Raw genomic sequence first — 13,677 nt, 5'->3', positions numbered from 1 at the left:
GGATCTGGGGGCAGGCTCCAGGCACCAAGGCCCCGCTGGCTTTCCGGGCAGGAGGGTCCCCTGCACTAGGGAAGGGGCCCTGCTGGTCCCCGCGGGCATCAGCTGCCTGGAGCTCCTCCCAGGGAGGCTGAGCACATGCACCAGCCACAGGAGCACCAGACTCCCAGCGGCGCTGGTGCTGCGCATGGGGGGACCCCTCCCAGCCAGGGGGGAGCAGCTTCCCAGGTAGGAGGGGCAACTCAGGGGCTCCAGCAGGAAGGCGGGAGCCCACCTGCAGCTGGCCTGCTGGGGTGAGGCGGGTGGAGGAGGCGCCTGGGGAGGCTCCTCGGAGGAAGAGGAAGCACCGGGAGCGGCCGGCCTGCCCACTCTCCCTAGGCCCTATGAAAAGAGGACTCTTGCCCAAGGCCCTTATAACCCGGCGTTGTAAACACCTGGGACGCGCCCAGCAGCTGCCCTCTGCCCTCCTGGGGAGCAGGACCCATGGGGGAGGCACGGCTGGGCTCTGGAGCATGCAGGGGGCAGGGTGACACTGGGGCTGGGAGCGGGACGCAAGCCCTTCCCCCCGGGGCACACGTACAGCTCCTCCCTGGACCAGCGCTGCAGCCCACAGGGAGCCAGTCATCGGGGTGCTTCCAGGAGGCGAGGCTAATCCTAAAGGCACGAGGAACGTGGTGGGGAGCAGCTGGGGGGGGCGGGGGGCAGACTGGCCCAGACGGGCACTCCACAGGGCGGGCCAGTCGGCCGCACGAGCCCGGCCGCGCACCCAGCCAAGGCGGCCCCCAGAGGGCCGAGTGAGCAAATGAAGGACGGAGTGTTCGGGGGACACGGGAGGTTTCTACCACAGGCAGCAGGGGCCGCGGGGCCAGCGAGGGGGCGGCCGGCCTGGGTGAGGGGCGGGCCCGGGGTGTGCCGGGGGCACGGCGGGTGTCTGCGCTGCGGCCCAGCCTGCGGGGCCCGAGAGGGCGGAGGGTGGGCCCGGGTGCTGATGCCACCCCTGCACAGGTGCCGACACCGTGGCAGGCGGGAGCCTGGCAGGAGCCCGGCAGGAGCCCGGCCTCTGCGGCCCCAGCCCCTCCTGAGAGCACAGCTCCAGATCCCGGCCCGGAAATGCCCCTGAGCTGGGCCCGAAGCAGGAGCAGGTACGCCGCAGGTGGACACGAAGGCAGCATCCTTGGGGCCCCCAAAAGGCCGGGGAGTGCGAGCACCCTGCATTCCCTGCCGCCGAGCATCACACCGCCCGTGGCCCAGGCTCCCATAGCCCACTTGGCTCACACCTCAGCACCCCCACCCCCCCTGGGCCACAGCCCCCCAGGAAAGCTGGGTTGTTCCTTAAAGAAGTAGAATAAATTTATTCTGTAACTAAAATGTCTCGGTGAGCGGCAGCCATGGACGCCCCGAGCCTGGGCAGGTCCTGTGCTCCGCAGGTGGGCGCCCCTGGGGACACGCAGCACCCCTCAGCTCACGGAGGCAGGTGGCAGGATGTTGGCTTTGCGCTCAGCCTCGATGCAGTACTTCTCGGGAAGGCCGGTGGCTCTGCGGGGGGATCGCGGGGCAGGAGTGACGGGGGCAGCAGGGCGCCGGCCTCGGGTGGGTTCACATGACCTGGGGACGGCACCCCCACCCCTGCTCCCACAGTCCATCCCCCAAACACATTCCCTGCGGGCCTAGCACCCTGCCTCGGCGTTCCCAGAGAGCCAGGCAGCCCGGGCCTGAGCCTTCCGCCGGAGCCGCCTCAGGGGGAACAGCCCGTGCGAGCTCCAGTCCAGAGAAAGGGCCCTCCCAGAGCACCTGTCAGCGCCACGGGCCCCAGCCCCCCACGCACCCCGCCCTCGGGCCCGGGGACAGCAGGCGGGCACACCTGAGCTCTTCGATCTTTTTCTTCTTGATGTCATCGATGCGCTCACGCCGCTTCTGGGCCTCCTCTTGGAGGCGCCGGCCCTCCTCAAAGGTGGCGATGCGGTCCTGCACCTGCTTCTGCTGGTTCTCGCGCACCTGGCGCCGCAGCTCGTTGGCGTGCCGCAGGCGCCCAGTGGCCTTCGTCTCCTCCTCCAGCCGCTCCTTCTCAATCTGCTCTCTCTGCGCCCTGGAGGGGGACGGGGTTGCTGAATGGCCTGGGCGGGGCGGCCAGTGGGGAGAGGCCCGGGAGCCTGCTGGGGGTGCTTCAGAGACCCCGGCCCTGCACACTCCCCCCACCTTCTGTGGCTCCGAGCTCAGCCTCAGCCAGGCCCGGCGCCCAGGGCATGGGTCCCCACACTTGCTTTAATGCTCTTCAGGCGCTGTTTAGAAATTCTTAGGGGCCCCTGGGGGGCTCAGCGGTGGAGCATCTGCCTTTGGCCGAGGGCGTGACCTCGGGGTCCCAGGATCGAGTCCCACATTGGGCTCCCTGCATGGAGCCTGCTTCTCCCTCTCCTGGGTCTCTGCCTCTCTGTGTGTCTCTCATGGATAAATAAAATATTTTTTAAAAAAGAAATTCTTACTCCTTTTCAAACAAGAGATCCCACATTCTCATGAGTTCACCAGGCCCCGCAAATTACGTAGCTGGCCTGTACTCGGGGTTTCACCAGCTGGAAGCCATGACCCCAACTCCTCTCCTGTAACGATGCACCGCTCCAGGCCCCTAGCCTGTCCTGAGACATCCCTCGTTCTCTCTCCCTTCCTTCCTTCTTTCCCACGAACAATAATAATGGCAACAACGCAACCGCAGAGAGGATGCTTGGCAGCGAGCAGGGCTGGCATCGGGGATGCTAGCTCTCCTACTTGCGGACGGGTCGGGGGCAGGAGCTGGCGCCCGTGTCGCTCAGCGCTCCTAATGCGCCCGCTCTGCAAATTCCTCGTAGGAGCCTCTTCCCAAGGGGATTTTCGTGGGCCCCAATATACCGGGGAAAGCAGTCAAGGTGGGCCTGACAGGCTCCAAAAAACCCCAAATAAAATGTATTCACATCTCAGGGGAAACGCTCGCTGAGCTGGGCCACTCTGAGCTATCGTCTTTTCTTTCTCAGCGTAACCAACGTATGGAGGCATCTCGGGCGCGGATTCCTCGCCTGCTCCCCCGCCCTGAGGGCGCTGGTACCCCAAGCCAAGCTCCCCAAAGCTCTGTCACCTACTCATTTCCCTCTGGCCAGCCCTCTCCCCAGACCCAAGAAACCACATCCGCTCGACTCTCAGTAACCCCTGTGCACCTCGAGGGGCCCCTTGTCCGTCAGGAGACCCCCACCGACGTCCCCTCCCGTCTCCATCAAGACTCCAAACCCCGCTGCTCAGGCACCTCCGTGATAGCTGAAGCTTCACCCTTCGCCTTGCCCTTATCTTTTCCTACGTAGAGAACGGTGCTTGTTGTTTCCCACCAGGGTGGAAGTGGGTGGAAGTGGGAGCCCACATGTGTCACTCGGGGGCCTCTGGGCTGGCAGGCAGCAGGACATCTGCATGGGGAAGAGCCTGAGCCCTTCATGGGGCTGGGGCCATGCCTTATGTCACCGTCACCTGGAGCCTCCAGGCCCCGCTGCTGCTCCAGGGCATCTGTGGAGGTGGAGCCTGGGCCCAGGGCTTAGGAGAGCTGGGGAAGGGGGGCGGGGGAGGGGAGCCGGGGCTGCTGAGCCCGCAGGCCCATGGCAGGCTTCCCTCCAGAAGCAGGAAGCAAGTACAGAGGCCATGGGGCAGGCCGTGCTTTACAAGTAGGCAAAGCTGGATTGCTGGCCAGGCAGAGACGCTCCTGGCGCTTGAAGACACCCGCCCTGGTGGTCACATGGCCCTGGAGACACCAGGTCTAGATGCTAACCCAGAGCATCAGGAGAAGCTCGACGTCTCCGAAGAGCTGGTCGCGCTTTGCTGAGTGGCTAGGCACGGGCTCCGGGCAAATGAAGCAACGGAGGGACAAATGGGTCAGCAGAAGAGCAGGACCCCAGTCTCTGTCCACTCCTGTGCATGAGGTCCTGCTGATGGCAACACGGATGTCCGAGGGCACGGAGGCCGGAGAGAGCAGACACCGGAAGGCAGGCTGGTGCCCGGCGGTGGAATCTGCGGGGCCCTTAAGGAAGCTGCCTCCTGCAGCAGGTTTCTAGAGACCGAGGCACGACCCTCGAGGGCAGGGAAAGCCACCGAGCTGACAGGCGCCACAGCTAGTGGGGACGGGCCGGGGGCCCCCAGAGGGGCCAGATGCGCACTTGACTGATGCCTTCAATCCTCCAGGATAAATGATCCCAGTAAGACCCAACTCCTTAGACAAGTCCAGGTGCTATTTTCCAAACCCCTGCTCAGACACCTCTTGGCTCTGAATCCCCGTGTGTGAACACTTCAGCTCTGTCCATCGAGGAGGGAGGACTGCGCTGTCCCCGGCAAGACGATCACACGTCCGTCCGTGCACGGGCCAGCGAGCCCCTCGGCACGTCGTGCGGGCCGCCCCTGCCACAGCACGAGGAAAGGAAGCCAAGGGGCTCAGCCCCACCTACCGAAGAATCCTCTCGAACTCATCCCGGTCCCGTTGCACCTGAACGGCCAGAGCGTGCTCCTTGAGAGCCACCTGCTCCAGCCGGCTTTTGCGCAGCTTGGCCTCTGTCTCCACCTTCTTCTGCGCGTTTTCCTTTTCCTTTCTGCGCCACTCCCTGTCTGCAACCTCCTGGTTGCGCTTGGCCCGCAAGGCATCCTGGGAAAGGAGAAGGTAGGGAGCCCCATGAGGCTATAAACCGACCCGGGCGCCCACCAGGCCGCGGACGCGAGGAGAGCCACGAATTTCTCTGGCCAGGTTATTTCAGGAAAGGGCACGTGGAGCCTTGGACAACTTTGTGTTTGGAAGATACCCTGCAGCTTCTCGGCTTGACGTCCCTCACCACCGACCCCAAGTCTTGCCCTAACCCTCCAACACCTCCAGGAGGTCCTGCAGTCGCCTTGTATTTTAAAAACTGCTAATGATGGGGCCTCAGTGGATGAGCATCTGCCTTCGGCTCAGGGCGTGACCCCAGGGTCCTGGGATCGAGTCCCGCATCACGCTCCCCGCAGGGAACCTGCTTCTCCCTCTGCCTGTGTCTCTCCTTCTTTCTCTGTGTCTCTCATGAATAAATAAATAAACTATTCTTAAAAAATAAAAAAAATGATAAAAACTGCTAATGCTGGAGACGCCACATTTCAGTGATTAGTTAAGGTTGAAAGCTCTTTACAGCAGAGCTGTAACCTTCCCCTCAGACCTTGGGCACATACGCGCTGCCCGTCCTCGCAGCCGTGGCACAGGAGGCAGCGCCCCCTGCACCCCCAGACCACTCAAGCCTAGGTAAGCTGCACCCCTGCCTTTCGGGTCGGTTTGCAGGCTGTCAGGGTGGTTAAGGGGGCCGGGGAGGCCCTGGGAAGCCGAGACCAGGTAGGTACCTGCTCTGCCTGGTAGTCCTGGGCCTTCTCCTGCATGGCTCTCAGACGGGCGATCTCCTTCTCTTTCTCCCTCCGTATTCGCTCCTGCTCAGCCTCAAACTCCGCTTCTCGAGCCTGCCGGGGACAGAAGGTCTTGTAGCTCCCGTTGCCCCAGCCTCACAGAGGAGCAAAGTCCCTGACGTGGTCTATCCGGTATGTCCCCCCGTATAGCTCCCTGACTCTTTTCAAGGTCAGGGCAAAATACCTAGCGATGCACGAATAAAGCCAAGCAGCGTTACCAAAGGCTTCGTCTTTGCAGATCGCTGCCTCCTGCATGATCTCAGAGGGCCCCTATCAAGTGTCGTGAGATGGGTGTTATAGGTGCAGGAACTGCCATTCACACATGTCAAGAGTCTGGCCCACGATCGCATAGCCAGTCAACTACCAAAGAGGACCTGAACGCCAGCGTCCCAGGCCCGGCCTTCACGCCCCTCCCACCGCAGTGCAGACCACATCTAAGTCACAAGGCCCCTGGGCCACGGTTCTGCAAGGAGCCACTGTGGCACCTGCCTGTCTTGTAAAGTGCAGCAGGTGGAAGTTGTCTCATTAGCCCCCGGGCAGGTGGCCCAGCGCCTCTGGGCTGTCCCCCTGTGGTTGGCAGCCATCAGTTAGCTCCCCTTACCACCTCTCTGAGTGACAGGACATACCCCTAAGATCTTCCCAAAGCCGGCCTCCCAACCACCACTCTTGGTCGTCATGAGACTAACGGCTTGAGTTGGGTGGAAGCGTGATCCCCCATCCAGAAGGACCCGTGGCCGCCCTTCTCCCTGCGCAGGCTTCCGTGTCGCCCTGCGAGCTGCCTGCTTGCAAGCTGCGCACAGGTGGCTGTGTGGCCAAGCCGGCCTGGGTTCCACAGCGCCCTGGATGGCGGGGCAGGGAGGTCTGGAGGCTTCCAGCACCCACCCCTGCCTGTGGCTCTGACGGGGCAAGAACAGAGACCACGGTGGGGTCAGAGATGGACTCGGGGTGTACGTGGTCCCTGCGGCGGGCTGTGGCCGTGCCCAAACCCGAGCTCCTCTGCGGTTGGAGTCCTTTCCCGGCTCCCCTTCCTCATCACGCCCCAGCTCTGCGCAAGATGCCAGGTGTCCCCCAACAGCTGCTCGCAGCTCCCCATCTCCTCAGCACCTCATGGACCATGAGCACCATGGCCAGCAGAGCTGCTCCTCGGCTCCTACACGGGGCTCGTTACCACCGCAGTCGCCCGTCCAGGGAAACTGTAGCTGAGCTCCACACACTCCACAGTCCCTTCGGCCCAGTTTCAAACTGGACGCAGGGTGAAGCGTGTGGGACACCTGGAGTTGGGTTGACCAAATGTCCTACTGGCACGGGGAGACCACACGGAAAGCACTTGGCGCAGGGCCCATGCACAGTCTAAGCGGGGCATCAACGGCAGTTGCATGATCCCGACTGGACCGCCCTGGTCCTATCTTGCCTTCTTGCTCTGTCGCCTGCATGTCCCACCCAGAAAGCCAAAGCCAAGACCCAAGCTGTGGTCTGCTGTTGGAGTGGCCCGTCATCCCCGCGACGGAGAAGTATGCTAAGTTCTCTGTCACCAGGGAGCCTCGGGATTCACGGGGGAGGCGGGAGAACCAACACGTGAGGGACCCAATGATGCTTGCGCCACCTTCAGCCCTTCCCACCCCCTTTGAATCCTGCGTTCACTCCATCTAGACTGGGCTGAGAAGCTTTTCTTGCCCTTCCATCCTCGCTGACCCCAATCACCCGCCACTCAGCCTGGCTGCTGAGTAAGTCTGCGCGGCATCTCTCTGTCGCCGTGTGCCTCACACTGTGCTCCCGGCTTCCCCGGTGGCAGCAGCGAACAGAAAAGCCCTACGTTCAGAGTCTAGCACCCAGTACAGGACTCCCGATCTGGGAATTTTCACAAAAAGTTTATGGAGCTGGTGCCCCATGATTCCTGGGGGCGTCATTACTCAAAGCCGTGAGGAATCCGCAAAACTGTACTTTCCCCGAGAGTTTCCACTTCCCTCCCGGCCTGCAGCTGACCCTCATCCAGCTTCTAATCAAAGGTGTTAACGAGGACGTAATGCCCTAATTTGAGTGTCTGCTAAGAACCAGCGGACTGGCCAAGATGAGGAGGAGGAGGGGCATGAATTGGGGAACGCACGCATGGCTTGCCGAGCCCCTGGATCTCAGCCTCCCTCTCCCCTGACTCGGGCGCCGTTCGTGGCCCCGAGTCCCGGGCCTCAGAAACCTACCATCTTCTTCTTGGTGAACTCCATGACCATCTGGTCCGCCAGCTTCTCCTGGGCCAGCAGCTCTGCCTTCTGCTTCTGGTTCTCGTCATTAATGCGCTTGATCTCCGCTTGCATCTGCAGTTTCTGCTGCTGCCTTTGCTCCATGTCCTGCCGTCGGAGGGAAGACAGCCTCTGAGTCCAAGGGGCCCAGACCAAGAGACCCGCCGACACCGTCTGCGGCCCGCTCCCGCCCCCCCAGCCCCGCAGCTCTCTCAAGCACCACCAGTGACCCCTCGCAGCCAAATGGCCGGGTCTGCACCCACTTGCCGTGGTGGCAGCCCCGACACGGTGGCCTCTACGAGCTCTCGGGGAAGTGGAGGCCCTGAAAATTCCGCCCGGTGTCTCCACATGTCACGCCAAGTCCGGCCCCTTGTTCCTCATCTTTCCTCCTGCCTCCAATTTCTTTCCTTAGCCAAGCCCTAGCTTCTAGTCTCTAGTCAATAGCGATGATTTGAAATAATAAAGTATTGCCCTACTTGAGTATTTTCTACTCTCTGGCCACGTTACATAGCCTATCTCTGAAACCCAAATATGTCCCCAAACCCTGAAAGGTAGAACCTGTTATCTGCCTCATGGAGATGGAGACACTGAGGCCCCGACTTGACGTGACGGCCCAAGGCCATCCAGCTAACAAACTCCAGAGCCGCAATTTTGAAACCTAGTCTTTCTAAGTTAAAGCTCCAATCCTCTCTGGAAGGTCACCCCTCAACATCCAGTCCTCTCGTCCTCTCTGAGTCCGCTCTGCACTCAGGACAGTGCCACACCTCCTGGGGTTTGGTTGTGCGCGGCCTTGTGGGTCCTCATTCCTTCCTGTGTGCTTATCCGGCCCCCGCCACCAGAGGACGAGGACCGTGTCACACTCCCCGTCCTCCCTGCCAACGTGAAGCCCAATGAGAGGAAAACAGCAAATGCTCAACAAACTAAAACAGGGAAGGGGCGTGGGGACCAGAGTGAGTGGCCTGTGAAAAAAGGTGAGAACAAAAATGGTAGACGGGGAAAGACAATGCATGACGGAGGTCAGGGTACCGGTGTGGCAAGATCCCTTCTAAGGAAGGAGCCTGAGCCTTTCGAAGCCCCTGCAAGCACATCCGAGCTTGCACATTCTCAGGTCCCACAGCTGAATGTCGTGCAGCGGGCCTACCCATCCCCACCCCCGCCCCCGCCAATCGCCGCCGAATTCTTGCAGCCATCAAGTCCCCCACACGCTGCTTCCGGCTCTGTCCACTTCCCAAAGGCTCCGCACCCCCCTGGACTTCCAGCCAGTCCTCAGCTCTCAGCCCAGCTTCCGCCCTGACTCGTCCGAGACAACTGGGCCGGCTCTCCCGGAGCTTGACTCACTTGACTCACAGCCATGATTCAGGGCTGGGGAGAGGGAGCTGACTGCCCCCCCCACGGGGGGGCCTGCGGGCTGAGGGCCTGTATGCGTGAGTCACGGCTGCGGCACCGCCTCACTCTCCCCTGCCTACCTCTTCACTCACCCCACCTTTCCCACCTGGCCCAGCGACTCTCCCCTCTGCTTCCCCTTCCCCCATCTTCCTTTCCTTTCTACCTGCTCCCCCCCCCCCCCCCCCGCCGCCCGGTGCCTGCAGATCTAGGCCTGCCGTGGGTGCCCGTGCATGCCCGTGCATGCCCCTGCTTGGTTTCAGGCCACTGACCAGTGTACCTGCGGACCCCTGGTCTACATAGACACAGCCGCGTATTGACTGGCTGACTTCTTCACCTATTTACTTGCTTTTCAGCGTGTTGGTTTTGGTGGTTCACTTAATTTCCACCTCCCCTAGGTGATGGGGCAGGTCTGAGCTGGGGGGACACAGGTTCCCACCTTAAAGTCGCCTGATAACAACACTTCCTGGAACCTTGGGAAGTGCCCATCCAGACAGCCACAGAACGACGGCGCATACTGTGTCACGGTGCTGACACGTGGACACCTGGGACTGTGTCAGCGAGCCACCAAGTCCCCCTCCTACAATCTAAGCGTCCCAGTCTTCCCTCCCCGCCCCTTCCCAGCATGCTGAGCCCAGACCTCCCCTTCCTGGCTCTTTCCCTTGCTATCTGGTGTCTTGGCCCCCGGGCCCCCTCCATGAGCAATCCACGAGGCTACCTGCCCCCCTGCCCTTCCTGACTCTCCAGGTGCTCTTCCTCTACCTCCTCCTCACTCCTGGCTCCTCGAAGGGCCCTCAACACCATGTAACTATGAGGCTGTCCCTGGACTCTCAAGGCACCCCCCCCCCACCCCGTCACCACCATCCAATCACTAGGAGATGACACCCATGGACCAACTTAATGGTCCATTAAGTCCGTTAATGGGGGGGAGGGGAGAAAACTCCAACAGTACAAGCCCCACGAGGAAATAACCTGACAGGTCAGAATGGGGGACACTCCAAGTCAAGTGGCCTGGGGGCCTCAGCAACACACCCCCCCCCCCCCCCCCCGTGCCAAAAAATGCAGGAAGGGAGGGAGGAAGGAGAGAACTCTTCTGGGTCAAAGCAGATGAAGGAGGCTTACGTGATTGCAAGGCAGGGATGTGGAATTGACCCCGCGTAGAAGAAAAAAGATGACTGAAAACGTATTTTTGGAACAATTGGGGAAATCTGGTTGTGTAAGAAGTGTTAAACGATGTGACTGGAGTCTGTTTTTTATGAGGGGATGTGATAACAGTACTGATGCCTGGGAAGAGGAGGCCTCTGCTCTGCAGAGACGGGGGCCAAAGCCTCTAGAAGCAACGTGTCAGGATATCGGCAACTCGCTGCCGCGTGTGTATGTGCCCCTCAAAGGGACAAGCCACGGTCATGGAATGTGAGGGAGGCACAGCTGGGGGAGACGCAAGTTTTTCAGCTTGGCTGCAGGTATAAACATTCTCAAAGGTAAAAAAAAAAAAAAAAAAACAGGCTCAGGGAGGCAGAGAGAATAAATGCCCCAAAGTCTCCTGGTGCAGGGGGGCCCATGGGCTTCGCAACAGACCCGGACAGGCAAACAGAGGCTCCTCTGCATCTGCTTAGCTTAGCTCGGGCGGGAAGGCCATCATTTCTTTTGCAACGGGTACGTCTACTCATTTTATTTAGACATAATGGGGGGAAAATGGTTTGGCTCCTCCACACAGCTAACCACGTTGAGGGAACAGCAGGATGCCCGGGCCTAGCACACGCTGCTGTCTGTCTGCCGAGTGCGTCCCACCCCTCGGTGACTGCGGGAAGGCTACCGAGCACCTCCGCAGGTACGCGTGCAAGGCACAAGCTTGCGTTTGCCCTCTGCGTCCGTGCCCGCGGGTGTGCTGGCCTCAGACCCCAAGTCCCCAGGTCGGGGCGGAGCTGGGGAGGGACAGCATCTGTCCACGTCCCTGCTTGGTCCCCAGTAGGCGCCGTGGCCAAATGAACGTTTGACACTGTGATAGAGGCTGATGGCGACTGTGCTGCGAAACCATCACGTGCCTGACAGTAAAGCAGTCCACCCCCGGCACCCCCAAATCTTGGAGAGCTGGGTCGCCGCTGCTGATGGAATTTGGCTTTGTCTGTCTGGCCTGTTACCCTTAGATCCTCCTCCTGGAGCTGCTCCATGTACTCAAGCATCTGCTCCTTCTCCTGCTCCCGCTGCTCGGCAAGCAGCGACCGCTCCTCCTGGTTCTTTTCCATCTGCTCCACAATGTGCCGTCTTCCTCTAGGACGAACAGGAGCGCAGGGGCTTAGACACCCACGTCCGTGTGCCTCTGCCCCCACCTCCACCCAAATAACCCCCAAGACGGAGGCGTCCCAGGGACAAAGTTGACCAGCGCCCCGCAAACAGCGCTCCCCTTCGTGAGCCCAAAGTCCTTCTCGAGGGGCGTGAGGGGGCCGTCCTCTCTCTCTTCCAAGCGCCCCCCCTTGAAATTTCCCTTCTTCATTCATTTGCCCAGGAGTGCGCCCCACACATGCGCTGCCCCTCTGCCTTGCCGTGTGTAAAGAGCTTCCGACATCCCATGACCTCCCAAGCCCTCCTGGAACAGTCACGGGGACTTAACGTCCTCTGCCAGCTTCACGGGGTTGGAAAGCCCAGGGGCGTCGGCTGGCACCGTGTCCCGTGTCCCACCCCCACTTCCTCGCCGTGTGGCTCAGGCCCTGTCCCGCCTGCCACGGCTCCCGCAGCGCGGGTGCACGGGCTGGCACTGAGCAGGCCTCTCGGCTCAGCGATGCCCCAGCTCAACAGTAAAGAGCAGAGAACCGGAGTCTACAATCAGCGATGCTGGTGACTCCCCGTGTGTGGTCGGGATGACTGTAAACTTAGAAGCATCCAGACCCCATGATGGATGAGTAAAGGCTGCGGGAATGAAAGAAGGCACGGGTCAGGGCGAGATCCAGAGGGGAGTCCCGTCCAGGTGGAGCCCTTGAATGGCTTCCTGACTCCAGATGAAATACTCGGGAGGAATGAGCAAAGGAGTCCGGGAGCAGGGCTGGGGCTCCGTGTAAGGACCAGCTCAGAGCCTTCAGGCGGCCTAACGAGGCAGAGATTTTTCTTTAATTGGAGCTGTTTATGCAGAAGATGAAGAGTCACTTAGCCATTAAATTCACATTTACAGGGAGCCGACCGCGGCCTGCCGGGAGCCTCCTGGAGGTGCAGAGATGACTGGCTCGGGGCGGCGGCATTGGAGGGGGACAGCGTAACACACACTAAGCAGTGGGTGTTCGGGCCCCAGGACACTGTGATTCGGTAATTCACCTGCTCCGGTAAATTTACTTGTCCTTTTCCGCAAAAGGACGGGGACTGACTTTATCACTCTAACGCGTGTGAAGCACCTGCCGTGGGCAGACCGCCGTGGGGGTGCGGGAGCTGCAGGAGGGCAGGAGGGAGGACAGGCCGGCATCCTCCGGGGAGGGCCAGGGAGCCGCCGACCATCCTGCCAGAGGCCAAGCCCCGCGTGGCGGGCGTGGATGGGAGCCACCAACCTGCCGCTTTCCAGGGGAGGTGACAGCAAAGCCACAGGCTAAAAGAAGAGAAAGCATCTTCCAGGGGGAAAAGGAAAGAGGAGAATATTCAAAGCAGAAGGAACAACAAAAGCGCAGTCTGGGTGCTGGGGGCCCCCGGGGGTGGGGGGGCGCCAAGGGGAGGGCGGGGAGGGGGGACGCGGCTGGACTGTGAAGCACCCGTGAACATGCAGGGAGCAGCCTCGCGATCGTGAGGCCCTGCGGTTCTCCGGGTGACGTCTCCGTGAGGCCGCCCGGCCCTGGGGACCCGTGGGAATGACCGCAGGGAGACGCCAAAACCAGCTCCTTACCGGATTCTTTCCTCCCTCCTCTTCCTGTCCAGGTCCTCCTGCCTTTGAACCGATTTCTGTCGCTCCACCTCCATCATCTGATCCAGCCGCTTCTCCTCCGCATCCAGTTCTCTTTGAATCAGCTGCTTCTCCAGGATTTGGGCATCCCGGATGGCGTGGCACTTGGCGTTGAGGATGATCTGGGGGGGGGGGGGACACGGTGGCACCAGCTGTAGGCACTAGGGTTGGGAGGGACGCACCATGGGGCGTGGGAGTTGGGGAGAGCAGGGTACCACACACGCACGGCCACACGTAGCCCGCGCTAACTCCTCCTAGGCTCCCACCACACGCCGCTCTGTGCAAGGAGAAGCCACAGTAGCCCCTCTCGGGGTACTGGGTCTTCGTGTTTGGGGGTCATGGGTCACTCTTGGAGAATGCGAGGGAAGCCCCGGGCTCCGTCCTCAGGATGCACCTACATACATACACATGGAATTTCCAGAAAACTTGAGAGGTTCAAGGTCCCCCTTAGGGACCCACGAGCCCCAAGATTAGACCCTGCGTTCTACTCCTCAGGGAGACTAAAGCATTCTCGCACAGGCCACGCCACTAGATTTTTAGGCTGGAAGAGCCCGACGTGACACACCAGGGGACGGCCAGCCCCGAGCAAGCTCTGGAAAGCAAAAGGAGGCACAGGCCGCATCTGCCTGGGAGACAAGGTGGGGGTCAGCAGGGTTCACTTGCTTGGGAAGGGAACCACAAGCAAATGAGAAACAAACCGGGCCCCCGACTAGACCTCAGGCTCTG

At 61.1% G+C, this 13,677-nt stretch overlaps 1 protein-coding gene across 3 annotated transcripts in view; it reads right to left on the bottom strand.

Moving 5' to 3' along the window:
* Window positions 1-1,329: 1,329 nt before the first annotated feature.
* Window positions 1,330-13,677, bottom strand: part of CFAP45 (cilia and flagella associated protein 45) — a 31,084-nt gene continuing 18,736 nt past the window's right edge. For all 3 annotated transcript variants that reach the window (XM_072759721.1, XM_072759722.1, XM_025986345.2), the window contains exons 6-12: window positions 12,895-13,073; window positions 11,174-11,303; window positions 7,611-7,757; window positions 5,356-5,469; window positions 4,446-4,639; window positions 1,859-2,083; window positions 1,330-1,533 (exon numbers count right to left, since the gene is read on the bottom strand). In XM_072759721.1, the coding sequence (XP_072615822.1) occupies window positions 1,455-1,533; window positions 1,859-2,083; window positions 4,446-4,639; window positions 5,356-5,469; window positions 7,611-7,757; window positions 11,174-11,303; window positions 12,895-13,073 (1,068 nt within the window). In that variant the 3' untranslated portion in view covers window positions 1,330-1,454. The remainder of the gene's footprint in view (window positions 1,534-1,858; window positions 2,084-4,445; window positions 4,640-5,355; window positions 5,470-7,610; window positions 7,758-11,173; window positions 11,304-12,894; window positions 13,074-13,677) is intronic.

Source organism: Vulpes vulpes, chromosome 5, assembly GCF_048418805.1.
Source record: "Vulpes vulpes isolate BD-2025 chromosome 5, VulVul3, whole genome shotgun sequence".
Classification (NCBI taxonomy): domain Eukaryota; kingdom Metazoa; phylum Chordata; class Mammalia; order Carnivora; family Canidae; genus Vulpes; species Vulpes vulpes.
Note: the sequence above shows the minus strand (reverse complement) of the source record. Positions and strands in the feature narration are given on the sequence as shown.